Source organism: Arvicanthis niloticus, chromosome 3, assembly GCF_011762505.2.
Source record: "Arvicanthis niloticus isolate mArvNil1 chromosome 3, mArvNil1.pat.X, whole genome shotgun sequence".
NCBI lineage: Eukaryota > Metazoa > Chordata > Mammalia > Rodentia > Muridae > Arvicanthis > Arvicanthis niloticus.
In genome coordinates, this window is record NC_047660.1 from 128,349,510 (window position 1) to 128,365,809 (window position 16,300).

At 40.2% G+C, this 16,300-nt stretch overlaps 1 protein-coding gene across 4 annotated transcripts in view; it reads left to right on the plus strand.

The window, feature by feature from the left end:
* Window positions 1-16,300, plus strand: part of Hecw2 (HECT, C2 and WW domain containing E3 ubiquitin protein ligase 2) — a 358,088-nt gene that overhangs the window by 318,420 nt on the left and 23,368 nt on the right. For all 4 annotated transcript variants that reach the window (XM_076931910.1, XM_076931912.1, XM_076931911.1 and 1 more), the window contains 5 exons: window positions 5,451-5,603; window positions 7,227-7,325; window positions 13,305-13,434; window positions 14,384-14,530; window positions 15,292-15,406. In XM_076931910.1, coding sequence (XP_076788025.1) covers window positions 5,451-5,603; window positions 7,227-7,325; window positions 13,305-13,434; window positions 14,384-14,530; window positions 15,292-15,406 — 644 coding nt within the window. The remainder of the gene's footprint in view (window positions 1-5,450; window positions 5,604-7,226; window positions 7,326-13,304; window positions 13,435-14,383; window positions 14,531-15,291; window positions 15,407-16,300) is intronic.

Consider the following 16,300-nt stretch of genomic DNA (forward strand, 5'->3'; position numbering starts at 1 on the left):
TTGCCCTCTTCAAGGAGGCAGCCATGGCATCGGAATCATCTTTACCTGCCAAAGAAAGATGCTCTGTAGCCAGGCCTTAGCTTGGTACCACCAAGAGCAACTTGGTCTTACCATATTTTCACACTCAGCTCCCAGGCCTCAGAAGCTAAGCCTCACTGCTCTGATTCAAATTGAACTGTGGTTGAATCAGAGGTGCCTAGGCCATGTGTGCCTGGACAAGCTTGGGGGAAGAGATAGTGTGACTTCTTCCTGAGGCCATTGTCTTCTCTCATTTTACAGACTGTTCCTATTGGAGTGCTTTGTTTTCAGTTAATTTTTGTTATGTTAGGAATGGAAGAATAAAGTTAACTATTTTAAGCCATGTCAGGTGCTGCTAACTCGTGATGTGCCAGGCCAGCAGTGCGACGATGGGTACAATGCTTTGTCAGCGGGCAGGGCTTGAGACACTATGGCCACCCTACTGACATCTGTGCTTACTCAGAAATGCCCTCAAATGCAGCTGTTATGTGGCTACACACCCGTTGTCCAGGGTTTCTGTGTTTCCTTGCCAAGCCTTTAACCATGTAACCAACCTAACCGGCAAAACAGGAATGTAACAAACGATCCCTGTGATATGAGTCATGTTAACTATTTATATGAACGAGGTTGCTAAGGCATTATAGGAGCTGCGTGCCTGCATGCCCTGCTGGGACATGTCTCACTGAATTGCTAGACATAGATAGAAATTGCATCCCACAACATATTCCTAAATATGCAGTTCTACATTTGGAGTTACAACCAAAGTAGAAAGACTATCTTGGCTTTGGAGTGGAGGAGGAAGAGGAGGAAGAGGAAGAAGAAGAGGAGGAGGAGGAGGGGGAGGAGGAGGAAGAAGGGGAGAAGGAGGAGGAGAGGTATGGGGGTTGGGGAGTGGGAGGAGGGAAAGATAAAAGGTTTAATAGTTAAACATACTTTTGCTTCTAAAAGAGCTATTTGTTTTCTTCTCTCCTGAGGTGAGTTTTGCTTTTCAGCTCAGCTCCTCAGAGAATACACTCTTGTCTTCAACCACAGGAGGACCTAGTCAGTAAGGTCATTATTGTCTTAACAAACTCCACCATGTTAGAAGATATTACACTGTGAACTTTCTAAGCCAACTCACTTGTTTGACAGTGATTTCAGATTGAGTCATATCTTCAGGATTGGCACAGTTTGCTCATGGCATTGAATTAATGTGCCACCATCTCAGAGTAAACTGGCTCACATTTACTCACACTGCCAGATGCCAAATAACAATGTACGTTATGCTGATTTCCTTCAGTGAACCTCAGGGAGCTCTAGTCACAAGTTAGCAATGTGTATAGGATTGGGCCTCTACTGAATATCATTCTGGGAACTTATAATGCAAAAAGAAGTGTCTCAATTAGGTTTCTATTGTGGTGATGAAACACCATGATCAAAAAGCAAGTGGGGGAGAAAAGGGTTTGCTTACACTTCCACATCACAGTTCATCATCACCACAGGAAGTCAGGACAGGAACTCAAGCAGGGCAGGATCCTGGTGACAGGAGCTAATGCAGAGGCCATGGAGGGTGTTGCTTACTGGCGTGCTCTCCAAGGCTTGCTCAGCCTGCTTTCTTGTAGAACCCAGGATCACCAGTCCAGGGATGGCCCACCCACAATGGGCTGGGCCCTCCCCCATCAATCACTAATTAAGAAAATGCCTTACAGGCTTGCCTGCAGCCTGATCTTATGGAGGTATTTTCTTAATTGAGGTTTCCTCCTCTCACATAACTTTAACTTGCATCAAGTTGACATAAAACTGTCCAGCACAAGGGAAGACAGGATCACCTATTTTCAGTGTGGGCAAAATCTAAATTTATGTACAAAGAGGCTGACACACACAAGTCGTTAGAATGTACTCTGGTAAGTGCAGTATTATTGAAATGCTTAGAGTTAAACCTTAGGGACCACCATCTAATTTTTAACGGAAAATCCACAATAGAGCCAACTTTGCCATCTCAAAGAGCCAACCAGTCATCTCAAAGAAAAAAGGCTCACTATCTTTTTGCCTGATGTTTCAGCTCTCTGTGACCCTGATGTACTTGGGGCCTCTGCAATGTGAAGAGCCCAGCAGAGGGGTAACCAAACATAGCAGGTCAGAGAGTGTTTATGTCTCCCTGGAGGAGTCTCACTAAAGATTTATAGTAAGCTAGATATTTTAATAATGTGTTTCCCTCCTCCTTGTTTCTGTAGCAGCAGCCGTTGGCAGCACTTGGCCATAAAGAGAAAGATAGTAAACATTTTTAGACTTTGCCCATCATACGTTCTCTATGTCACGTATTCACCTCAGCATTTTATCAGCTAACAGCGACAGGCTATACACAAGCCAGAACAGTGCATTTCAGTATAGTCTTACTTACAAAACCAGGCCTTTGGCAGATGTACCTTCTTGATATAGTTTGCCAAGCCCCGTTCTATAAACAATATTGTTTTAATCTTGATAAACAGCTAGCATTTTACTAAAGTATATGAAATAACCTTAAACTTGAAGTTAGGATACCTATTTAGGACGTGAGACCTCGTACCACATCACAACACTCCCCTGCTTCAGCTCACTGTTTTGTTCTAGCCTTGGTCTTCGCTGTAAAAAATGAGGAAATTTGACAAAATGACTTTCCTGATGTCTTTGACAACTGGTGTTCTAGCTTCATTTCTGTTGCTGTGATCAAAACACCGTGATCAAAAGCACTTTCGGAAGGAAATGGTTTGTTTTATCCTATAAATTATAGTCCATTATCAAGGGAATTCAGGGTAGGAGCTCAAGGCAGGAGCTCGAAGCAGAAATCACAGGGGAATGCTGCATACTGGCTTGCTTTCAGAGTTACGGTCATCTATCTTATTCTACTTGGACCACATACTCAATAGTGGCATTGTCTAGAGGGGCTTGGCCTTCCCGATCAATCAACAGTCAGAAAAATACCACATAGACATGCCTGTAGGCCAGTCTGGTGGAGACGGTTCTCAATTGAGGTGCTTTCATCCCATGTGTGTCAAGTTGATAACCAAGATTAGCTATTACAGTTGATGTTTCCCTATCACTATGGAAAGACATAAGGAACTAGATCTTACAAAGTGAAATCCTGGAGGGAAATGTATGAAGTCTGCATTAGTCCTCCCTATTCTGTATCCTGTTCTGTATCTGTATCTGTCAAGATGCTTCTGTATGAAAGAGAATGGGGAGACCAGGAGTCAAGCATTATGGGTGAGAGCCTTAGGGATTTAGTAGACCAGCTCTTTAAGAGTAAACAAAAAGAAGTGGCTTCCCCAGGAGGTGGGATGATTTAACCTTGATTTAGTGAAGGAAAGTGTCCAGGCATAGCTCCTTCACCACACCTCAGGGTTGTGGTCTATTCCAGGAGAGCAGGGAATCCCCACCTGTGTGTGGAGAGGTTAAAGGAGATGATCTGCTCTGGAGTAGAGAACAGGTAAAGGCACAGAAACCAGAGAGACCATGGTGGCCAAATGTAGAGTCCTACCAGGAGTAGATTGTTGAAAGCTGCTCTGTCTTCAAGACCTAGATTAATTCTAAGACATCCAAGTAGAAGAAGGTTTCTGCTCCTGATAGCCTCACCTCAGAAGCTAGAACTAGGAGAGTAAAAAGAAGCCACAAAAAGGCTGCATGATGGGAGTAGTTTGAGCTTCTAGGTACCTTTGTGTGGCCCCAGAGAAACCTAAGCATGGCCTTCTAGCCTATCTTGGAGCTACAAGTTTACTTCTTCATATGCAGTTACCCCAGAGCACAGGGACACCGTGCCATTGTAAAAAGCCTGATTGGCCCTAAGACTTGCATGCCCTTGCCCCTTTCTGCCCAGTAGGCTTCCTGCAGGTATACTGTGAATCTAAACTGAGAAGCTTACAGTCTTCACCCATGCTGTGCTGGACAGTTTTAACTGTACTTATGTTTCTTTTAATGTATATTAGCTAACCATTGAAATAACACATGGACATTTCATAAATGTTATATAAGACAAGCGTGTACTGAAAAAATCAGTGATGATGATATCTGTAGTCAAATATTTAAAATAATGACATTATAGTCAGGTATGGCAAAAATGGAAATCAATGGAGTCCACACTATTCAAATTCAGTTTTGCTTTCACTATATTAAAAAGGAGATATATATATATATATATATATATATATATATATATATATGGTTACATTTTTATTTTTCCAAATCTTTCTTTTGCCTATAACAGGATCATTTTCTACATGATAAAATTCCATCACTGGATAAGGCTCAGATGATCCCAGTTCACTTAAAAAATACAGTTATGGAAGCCAGGTGAGATAGTGCACACCTTCAATCCCAGTGTGTAGAGGCAGAAGTAGGTGGATCTCTGTAAGTTTGGAATTTGAAGTCTACACAGTGAGTAACAGCCCAGACAGGCTACATATTGAGTTAGAATTATGGGCTTTAGAAAGAAAGCTCAGTCAGTAACATGAGAATTGAGTTCAGTCCCCAGAACTCACACTTTCTATAAGGTCCAAACGTGTTAGCTCACTTTTCTAATCCTCCCACCGGGGAGGCAGAGACAAATGGACTCTTGGGACTTACTGGTCACTCACCATAGCCTGTTTGGTGAACTCAGGACCAGTGAGAGATCTTGTCTCACGAAGTTGTGTGTCACCTGAAGATTTGGCCTCTGCATATAACACACACACACACACACACACACACACACACACACACACACACAATCTTAGACATTGCTGGCCACTTGCTATTCCCGAAACCCAGCACTGTCTTTGATTCCACTTCACTCTGACTCTGAAGCTATTACAAGTAAAGTGGAATTTACGATGTGGCCTGGGTGCTAGAGTTCCAGGCTGTCCAGGGGCCTTCCTCAGCGAGCTTTGTGTACCTTCCCTTCCTTTTCCTCATCTGTAATTTACCATGGTTTTTTGTTTGTTTGTTTGTTTGTTTAATTTACACTTTTCACTTGCACCCACTCACTCCATTTTTTTTGCCTCTCAGCTCCCTAGGGAGCTTCCTTTAATTCAGAAAATTTCCAAAAAAAAATCTCTGTGGTTTTCATGTCCCTTGAGTGGATGTAGCTGCTTTCCTCTGTAAGAAGGAAGTACTTCCATGACACTCCCTTTTCTGTGGCCTTGCATTGGACATGTAAAGTTTTCATCTCTCTGTGTGTTTGTATATCCTGAGTACCTTGGTTCTTGTTTGCATTATCTCATGGGTAGTTAGAGTTTTGGATATATGCTATATAAATGTCTAGTTCATCATTCCAGGTCAATATTGAGATCAGATTTTTTTTTTTTCACTTTTGTGTAGATAGCCTTGGTAGTAGGCTGTCCCTGTAATGAGCATCCTCTACGGTGTTAAACACAGGAGAAATATGCCCAATACCTAGACAAAGTAAAAGCTCATTATTCTCCATGTGGATCTTTTTGCAGGTTGGATTACAGTGGGCCTTCCAGAGAGTTCTTCTTCCTGGTATCCCGAGAGCTCTTTAACCCCTATTACGGCTTATTTGAATATTCAGCCAATGACACATATACAGTACAAATAAGTCCTATGTCTGCCTTTGTAGACAATCATCATGAATGGTAAGGGGTTTGTTTCTGTAACAGTTGTCCTCATTTAATGTTCTGTGATGCTAACTACCCCTCCTTCCAAAAGAAGCCACATTTCTTTTAACATTTTTTTCCTCCTGGATAATAAAATCACATTAATCAGCGATATACCTCATTTGGTATTTATTTTGGTTGTCAAACCTAATTATATAGACAGTCCCCTAACTGATAATTGATTATATTACATAAGATCAATTTTAAGTGAGTTAAATAGAATTCAGAAGCTTTGTCCCATTGGAAAAAAATGTCACAGATGATTAGTTTTTAAGCAAGACCCCCAAGTCCCTCTGGCAGAGGTCAAGCAGCTTCTCTGACTGCCTGGGGAAATGGCTAGCCGTGGGGGGAGGGGAGGTAGAACAGCTGGAGCCCTGGTTGAGGGCTGTTCATAGTCTTGTGGGGGTGGTGGAGGGGAGCATGGTGGGGGGCATAGTGGTGGCCTAAGAGAACTGCAGATCAAGTGTGTGAATGGGGAGTCAGGGCAGTGCCCACCCACCTCCCACCAGCACATTTAAGCCACTTCAAGTTTGGAAGCCAAACTTGCCTTTTTCTTAATATTATCACCCCAAACCAAGGGAAACAATTTTAAGATTCCCATCTGGAGGTAATTTTGAAAAACCCCAAATTACACTCTTTCTAATCCCTGCATTTGTAGACTTTAAATATTTACATAAGCCCTATTGATTGGTTCCTGTTCATTTTTACTGATACTAACAAAGTAAGAACGGAAGTGGAGAAAGGTTCTTTGGGGTCATGAGGTTATTGACAGTGAAAAGCGTTAGCTTTTCTTCAAATTAACTTCTTGTTTAGTTATAAATTTGGAGGCCTTCTAACTCTGGCTGTGACAGCGGTGCTAACATAAGTGGAAATAAAGCGGGTCAAAAGTTGACCTCACAAAGCCTGCCTGAAGTTAAAATTACAGACCCACAGTACTGTCGAAGGCATAAGACCTAGAAGAACTGGAGACCCATATACTTGTGGAGAAAGCAGTGTGTACCTCAGGCAGAAAACCCATTCCTAACAGATCTATATAATAAAGTTTCCAAGTTGATTCAGCATAGCATTTCACTTTGAAATTTTGGAGAACAGAATGTCTCATGAGGAAAGCCCCCCCAAATGTCCGTATGTGTACTATGTGAATGATGGTATTTACCATCAGGAGTGAGACTTGAGAGAGAACAGAGATGGATGGGAACCTTCTCAATCTGAACAAGGAAGGGCTTTTCCTCAAAAGGGAATTGCCCCTACTTTGCATTAGAGAAATCAACTAATGTTCGTGCACAGAAACTAAGAAAGACATTTCCCCAACCTTCCTAGTCTTTATCTCTTGGGATGGTTTGGGGGAAATTTCACTAAAAGGTAATGGGGGACTCATACTGTCATATGTGGGGGATACAGAGTGACATTGTTGACATGGAGTAATGGTAAGGTGTCCCTAAATATTAGAGGGACAGATTTCCTCCACAAGTAAATCTAAACATTGGCTAATGAAGACACAAACTATAGTGCCAGAGAATTTGAAACTTATTCTAGGGGGTAGACATAGCTCTCAAGACACTGTTCAGTGGTGTTTACCCACCTCATGTTTCTCCCTCATAGGTTCCGATTCAGTGGGAGGATCCTCGGTCTTGCACTAATACACCAGTACTTGTTGGACGCCTTCTTCACGAGACCCTTCTATAAGGCTCTTCTCAGAATGTAAGAGTATTTCTGTTTGTATTTTGAGTTTGCATGTCAAACTCAAAAATGCTTTACTGAAAAGGTTTGTCAAGGTCTCCATTTATGCACACGCTATCACGAATCAGTTGTTGAGTGAATGAATAGTGGTCTAGATTTCAAAAAATGAATACAATTTCAAATATAGTTGTTATGTTTCTGGCTTACCCACCAGACCCTAGTTCTGTTCCTCCCCAAATAGCTTATTCTCATCTGTGGCAACACATGCTTCTTTAAAACAATTGTGCTTCAAACGCACCCCTTAGATTCTTGTGGCATCCGTGCTGATTATTAATAGAATACTTGTGGGTTAGTCGTGGTGACTCACAGCCTGCAGTCCTTTGTGAAGTGTGCACTGTATTTTGCTTCATGCACTTCCAACAGCTCCCTCTTGGTCACAAGTTCATTTTCTTTTCTTTTCTTTTCTTTCATTTCCATTTGCGTTTTTTTGGTTTCTTTGGTAGATGTACACAGTGCCCTGCTTTCCTTGAGACCTTTCTATATCAGAATAGCAGTGTATGGGCACGGATGAAAAATTAGCGTTCACAGAACTTTTTCTTTGTTTCTGTCACAGTGAACGATGACAGTTACTGTATAGTGTAAAGCAAAACCACCCTGTTCATTAGTCAGTATGCAGTCATTTACAAGGCAGTTGTTGGGGGATGGGTAGACATGTAGACTTAAACTTTCAAAGTCGTGAAGGAGTGAGTCATGGCTACGAGCTGTCTGGCACATCCTCCCACCAAACCCATGGACCTGTGTCCCTAAAGTAGAAGCCCTGACCTCAGATGAAAGCCAACAGAATGTTTCCCATGAGGCTTCAGTGTGCTCAGTAGGAAAACTTTCCTTTTGGGCAACGAGAACCATTTCCTGCTTCCCTAGTTCTCCTGGGTCCCCTGTCACCTTTGCAGTTCATTATCTTCTTCTCATAGCTTCATCGGGTTTTGTGAGAGGGATACCTGGTGCTCATGTTTACTGTAAGTCACACCCTCCCCACAAGCTAGTCTGTGTTCTTCTCTCCTTCCATTAACATTCGGGAGATGCGTACGAATGCTTTTTAGCTCTATCTTAGATTGAATTGCTGCTTCTGATATTACTATTCAACTCTGGGATAGCAGAGACAATCAGAAACCAAAAGTTTTCCCTGGGTCTTTCCTACGCTGACACACGTGATTCTGTTCTCCCCCTTGTTCACCTTCTTGCTCCTCTGTGGGCCTTTACTCTGATTTGCCCATAACCTTGGTGTTCAGCTTTCATTCTGGGCTGTTGTAATTACCAATTAATTTCTTCTCTAATCAGCTCAATGTTCTGGGTTCCTGACTGAAAGACACATACATGCAGCCTTATATTTTAATATGTCTAAAACAGTTCAATGCCTGGGCCACTCCCAAACCTCCACGTGGCTGACACACTCCCTCCAATATTCCCGAGTTATTACTTATTAAATCTGTATTCCATCTTTGTTGCCATAGACTGAGTCAGGGGCCTTGTGGGGCTGCTCTTCTTGGGCTCTTATTTGTTGGCTACCTCTGTCTTGCACTTCTCAGGCCTGGTCTTCACTCCTTTTCCAGCAGTTCTCTCCTTTCTCTTCCTCTGACCCTTGCCCAGGAATCCTAAAAGTCCTCCCTCTGTCTCTCTGCCCAGTCATTGGCTGCCAGCAACTTTATTTACCAATCAAAACCAGCTGGGAGGAGGGACTATCAGCATCTTTCTTGTGCAATTCTGGGGACCCAATTAATATAATATAAATAGCATTAGACTAAATCTATAACATCTCCCCCTTCTCATCCATTAAAAAGGCCTTTTCTCTCAGATGTATATTGAATATAGTTATTATGTGAGCTATAAGGTATGATATATACTAATAACGTCTAGTCTATCAATTTTGTCAACTTAGGTACATGACTCTAACACCTATCTTAACTTGAGGAGTTTATAATTTTATATCTGAATTATGTTTTGCTTTTAACTTGTATTATCATCTGAAAACCATCTTATTAAATCTAGATCATCTTTTAAAATGTTAAACAACTTAAGTTATAAGACTGTAACTAGGGGGCTGGAGAGATGGCTCAGTCTTTAAGAGCACTGATTGCTCTTCCAGAGGTCCTGAGTTCAATTCCCAGCAACCACATGGTGGTTCACAACCATCTGTTAATGGGATCCAATGCCCTCTTCTGGTGTGTTTGAAGACAGCTACAATGTACTCAGATAAATATAATAAATAAACCTTTAAAAAAGAAGACTATAACTAGTCTTTAATACCATCAGAGATCTGAGAACAAATTAAATATTACCTGAATATATAGGAAGCACAAAAATATAGCTTCCAAAAGTTAAGCAAATCTGTAGAGACAGCTGGCTACCTGGACAGTCCCCTATTCCTTAAAACATTGAAGCATCTGTCTTTAGCTTTCTGGCCCAGAATCATCTGACAGACCTTAAGTAAAGCAGGAATTATGAAGGATTGGTTACTTTGTATTAGCAGAGCTAAGTTATTGATTATCTCACATTTTATGTCCTTTCATGGACAGCATGGACAGTTTTTTTTTTTTTTTTTTTTTGGTCTATAGATGAATTAGGGCAATTTTTGTCCAGTGGCTACCTTGTCACAATTGGAACAACTCTTTATGGAGGTTATAATGTTTAATATCTTATTTAAACTGTGAAGGGGGTACTGTCAGAAGTAGACATGTCTCCAACTTTAAAAAAAAAATCTATTAATAATGAAATGAATTTAAATGTCATGTGGATTTTGTCATATGTTTTGTGGATTTTTGATGTTTTTGAAGACTATATATAGTATATCTGAACTGTTAAACCTTGACTATTCTTAGCTATTTCTATTTGAATAATATTGAAAACACGTTATTATAATTAGATTAGAATCTAGTATAACCATGAGTTTGCTATCTGCCTCTCAACTTGTATTACTTAATCATCTTGAACAGTTTGTGATAGTAGCTATTAGAAGGACTGAGTATAAGCCTAGTATTCCCAAAGAAGTTGCATAGGCACAATGAGAATATCTGTGAGAAACAATATTAATTTTATATTTTTATCAATATTCAAAGATTTATACCAATGAAAACCTTAAATTTGTATCAATATATAAATTCTGTTCCAATATAAGAAATTATAACTTTAATTTTCTATCAGTTGTAAAGATTTCTATCAATATAAGATTATAGCTATATAATATTTTGTTTAATAACAAACTTAGTAACCCATCTCATATAACTATTTTTTATATCACTTTATCCTCCCTTTTCCCCTTCAACCCCCTTTATTTTACCTAGGAAAGAAAGGATAAAGAAGAGGAAAGGAAAGACAGAAATCACCAAGTCTATTTAGTTTCCTCCTTGTTCAAAATTTTGACCATTTCCAAATCATCTCTTAAAATGACAACCTATCTATAGTTTATAGAATAATCATAACCAGATACTCAAACCCAAGGAATAGGGATGATGATTCTCTATGGCTTTTTTCTCCTGAATGACGGTGGTGGTGGTGGTGGTGGTGGTGGGGTGTGTGTGTGTGTGTGTGTGTATTTTTTATTAGAGGTGTGGGGAGGGATGGGAAAATTGGAAATTTTGGTTAAACTTAACCAAATTTTTTGGTTAGCATCTTTTATCCAGTCTCTGTATACTTAGAAGGCCCAGGGCTTGACTGAAGTTTTGACTGGATCCATCTGAGAGGCTGGATGAACCCAGGTCATCAGGAATCACTAGCTATTTCTGAAGCTGTTCTGGGAGCAAGTTTCTGGAAACAGCTTTAGGAGGCAGAGAGCTGGGACAGTAGGTCATTTTAGTGTCCCTGAGAATGAATTTTGTCAGAGCTGCACTTTCTGCAATATATGAATCTGTCCTGTTTGATCCTCTCAATTTTTTTTCTGTCTTTAGCCAAGATCTTTGGGGGGGGGGTCTTCCCCTATCATAACTGATCCATATTACTTTGGAAGAGGTTCAAAGTATATTCTTCTTTCCTGTTAACACAAATATAAAGCCTCTCTCCTAAAATAGCTTGTCCTTGGTCTAGCAACTGCACATCATCAAAGGTATGGAGTGATTCGAATTAGTAGCTTTCTTTCTCGTCAGGCCTGCTCTATTTTGACCTCTCTCACAGAGGATTTTTAATACCAAACTTACAACTACCTGCATTTTGATAATTAAAACAATTTAAAGCAATTAAAGCAATCTAAACAATTATTATTATCCATTGAGACAGTGTTCCTTCTTTATCCCCTGCCCTGTTCTTACACGAGATCAAGGCCTAAATTTCAACTCTCTGTCTGAGATAAGGTTTTTCTCCTACCCGCTGCCCTGACCATAGACATACCCAGAAATTATCTCATTGGTGAGTCTAGATCCTATCAGTTAACAACATTAACCATCACAGCGTTCTATCCTGTCTCTGTTCCCATTGAAGCAGAGACATTTTTAGTCCCACTGGAAGAACATGTACTTTTTCCCATCGAAATCATGTGACCTCAGAAATCTTTTCAGTTTTTTTTTTCACTAAAAGTTGTTGATAAATGCAGGCATCATGGTGCCTCTCAGAGTTGGCCTATGGCATGAATTCATTCACTGTCCCTGTTTTAGACTGTCCTCCTTTACACTCCGTCCCAGTATAACCCTTTCCTAATTTGCATGTGCTTGGAGGATTCTGCGCTCTTTGCCTTTTGATATGGTTACCCCTTTCCTCTACCCCATTCCATGCCTCTCTCTAGATATCATCATCCTGAAAGATTTGATACACGTATCATCTCATCTCTAGCATGTCTCCCTGAATGTCCAAGTCAGAGCACATGTCCCTCTCACTCACTTCCTCTGATAGCTCTTGGCATTTACCTTTTCTTCCTTTTGCTTTTTGAGACAGAGTTTTCCTCTATGGCCCAGGCTGGGCTCAGACTTGCAGTCCTTACTCATGCCTCCCAGGCGCTGGATGGTGTCATGGGTAACTATGTCCAGTCTTATCAATCATTGATTGACAGCTACAAGCATTTTAAATTGTGCATGGCTTTTAGCACTCTCTACTCTGTGCTGTCACCTGTACTTTATATTAACTTATACACAGTATACCTGTCTCCCCAAGAACACTTCCCTTCAAGAGCAGCAAGTTCATCAAGTAGTTATTAGTATTCATGATGCCCATTTGGTGCCTAATAATTATTTAATATGCATGGTGTACATTTGATGACAAAGAAGTAAATAAATAAGATAAATAAATAGATGCATCAAATAAATAAGACAACCCTTGAAATAGAGCTAAAGGGCAGGGAATTTTAACACAACTCTAGCAAATTAATTACTACCACCTTCCACCAAGGCACATAATAGTAACTCTTAGATCTTGTCACTGTAGAGGAAAAAAAAGAGACAATAGTGGACTGAGGTCTATAAAAGTTCGTGGTTATGAAAGAGTTCTTTGGTTTACTATTTTTATAGTGGTAGAATAAGAACCATGAGATAAAGGGAAATGTGTGGACATCTCTTATAGTACCTAGTTTTTTTTTTTTTTAAAGACAAGTGAAAAACACAGTTAATGAACAGTAGAGAAATCAATAAAGAATTTCAAATTAAAACAATAATTTTTGATAGGATAACATAGCAAAAGAGATTATGGGTCCAAGTTGTCAACCTGTTTCAGTTCTAGTACTAGCAGTGATTGTGGGTGACCATGTAGATGACAGCCATTCTTTGCACATTTTGGTTCTATTTTTGAAAGAAAAGACAGGTAAGTGCTTCCTAAGACATTTTAATGTATCCCGGATTAAAAAAAATATATACGCCATGTATCTGGGTTATTTCAGTAGTGTGATTGCTGAGCTCACTGACATCCCAGCTACCACAGTCTATTGAATGGGTCTTGCTTTTGCCATGAAGCCTCAGTCTCCTTTCTCGGGATGATGGGATTTGCTAATAACAAAGCCTGTGTGTTTGCTTCTCTTTGTCATCTCAGCCTGTGTGACCTGAGTGATCTGGAATACCTTGATGAGGAGTTCCACCAGAGCCTTCAGTGGATGAAAGACAATGACATCCATGACATCCTAGACCTCACATTCACTGTGAATGAAGAAGTTTTTGGGCAGGTCTGTTACATGCTAACTGAAGGCTATTGGTTGGGGAAACGTTAACTCCATGACTAAGATCAAATGTTAATATTTGTGTCTTACTGGGTGACTTAACTAAATTTTAGTAAGCTTGAGTACAAAGATGATTGTAATGCCAGCTACAGATTAAGAAGTCCTCATTTATAGATTATGAGAAGCATTTATATGCTGCAAGCAATCTTTTTATTTCCAACTCAAATTCTCATACAAGATGTGAGAATCTTTAGAGATATGCAGAGATATGAGACTGTATCTTATATAGAATACATTTGAATGTTATCTCTGGGTTGAATATTAAATTATTTAATTTTAATTAATATAAAATTAAGGCTTGTTTATATTTTAAAACTGTAATTGATGTTTTGGAACAGAGAGAATGTGAATAATATTCTGGAGAATGCTTGAAAGCAGAGAATATACTTATTTTCTTTTAAATTTGATAGAAGGGAAAACTACAAGGTTTCTGTCAGGAGTCCTGACTTAGTTCTTACTAGGCATTGGTACTTGCATGGGTTGCCTGTATTTCATGTGCTTTCAAAAATGAGCTCTCAATTTAAGATTTACCGAGGTGTCTTTCTGTATTCCTTAGGTACATCTTTCTGGCTTTGTAGGTGTGGTTGACTCTAGCCTACCCTTTGCAGGGTCACCTAAGACCTTTACAGGAGTTACCTAAGACCATCAGAAAACACAGATATTTACATTATGGTTCATAGCAGTAGCAAAATTACAGTTATGAACACCAAAAGTAATTTAATAGTTGCGGGTCGCCACAACACTAGGAACTGTATTAAGGGGTTGGAGCATTAGGAAGGTGGGGAAGCACTGCCATAGAGGCTTACACACTTGTGGGATACACCCAAGGTGGAGAAGGGCCACACAGCTGATCCCAGCGTGTTTTCTGATCTGTTCTCTTGTCTTCTGATTACAGATTACTGAACGAGAGTTAAAACCAGGGGGAGCCAATATTGCAGTCACAGAGAAGAACAAGAAGGAGTACATTGAGAGAATGGTGAAGTGGAGGATCGAGAGGGGCGTGGTGCAGCAGACGGAGAGCTTAGTTCGCGGTTTCTATGAGGTAAACAGCACTGGCAGACATCTGCTGTCACACAGCCCACAGCCAGGCTGCCTGTCCATTCTACCATGCTGCATGCATGAGCTATTTCTCTCTTCTCTCTTGCTATGTTCACTGTTGTTCTTTTAACATATAAAAAGTCAGAGATATTTCTCTATATCCCCAAAGTACACACGTGAAAGCTTATCATGCATGTTGTATCACCACTGTGAATGAATGGTTTGCTGATTTTAGGTGTACCGTTTTAATGCTTTAATGACTGCTGATAACATGGAAGTTATAGTTCTTACTCATGCTTAGGTATGCAAAATCAAATCTCATGCTCAATATGTGCAGTGATTGTGTGGTGATCAGAGTTCATCACATGGATTCCATAAGATCACTAGATCTTTTTCAAAGGCAAAACAACAAACAACTAGATTAATCAGTTGTCAGATATGAAGCAAAAATCCGCCAATTGTAGTCCTAATCAGGCTCTGCCTTGCTTAGCATCTGAGACCAGAGCTTAGCAGATTCCGTGGGATATGGTGATCAACCAAAACAAAAATTCTAACTGAGGCTAATCTTACAAACTTTCAACTAGAAACGTAACTTCCATCTGTAGGAAGGATGAGCAGTTCTCCCATACCAGTGGAGGATATAACCATAGTACTCTTGAAATTCCCCATGTCCTGTTTTGTTTTTAATAAATTTTTGATAAGTCTTCCTTCGGCTGATGTTTCTCTAGGTTTCCAAGTCATGCCTGTACTTTTTCTATTCCACAGGTAGTAGATGCCAGGCTAGTATCTGTCTTTGATGCCAGAGAACTGGAGTTGGTCATTGCTGGCACAGCCGAGATAGATCTCAATGACTGGAGAAACAACACTGAATATAGAGGCGGTAAGGTTTGGTTTATGAATGGCTAAATCTAAGTTCCTGTGGGGGAGGGGGGAGTAGTTCAAGCATAGGTCTGGGCATAGAGCACACAAAGGCACTTACATTAATTACTGGTCTGTCTGTTGCTGTTTTCCTTGAGACCTTGGGCAAGGTCAGTCCCTTCTGTACCTAGTGACTTCATTAGTCAAAAGGAGAAGGACTGTTCACACCCCATCTGAGGATGTCATAACTCCTAATTGCTGGTGAAGAAATGTGATCACAAGAACACCAATTAAGTATCGGATGACGTTGTTGGTGAGGCATGGGAGGCTTAATATCCAACTGGTCAGACCCCACCTATCCATCTACATTCTAAACCTCCAGATGCCACACCCTTTGAGCTTCCTTACCTGCAAAGGTTTGCTGCAGTTCCTTGAACCGTCTACCAGTTATAACTCATAGTTAAAGCACTAACAGGAAACAAGAGCAGGTTCTTAAAATCCAGCACGTCCATCTGCAAGGTCCTTCTAAACCGCACTATCGAGTTTGGCTGAGAACGGCTGTAAAATAGTTTGGATTGGGATTCTTTGGAAGTAGCTTTCTGTAGATCAGTACACAGGTTCAGTTAGTAATTGGGATTGTCCCTTATTAAAAAGGTGAAACCTAAGGACAGCCCAGTGTTAAAAGTTTTGCCTAATAATTTTGAGTAAAAAAAAAATAGTATGCATTTTTGGGGATGAGTTGTAATGTTGGGGTTTTCTCTAAAAGTCTGTGTTAAATTGAGGTCAAACTGTGCAGTACATCTTATCTGGCTGGACCCATGTAGTATTCATATAGGATGTTGATTACTACGGAAAGCTTTGTTAGCTGAATTATTTTTACTAATTAAAATGCATTTTTCCTGATAACCTACTTAAC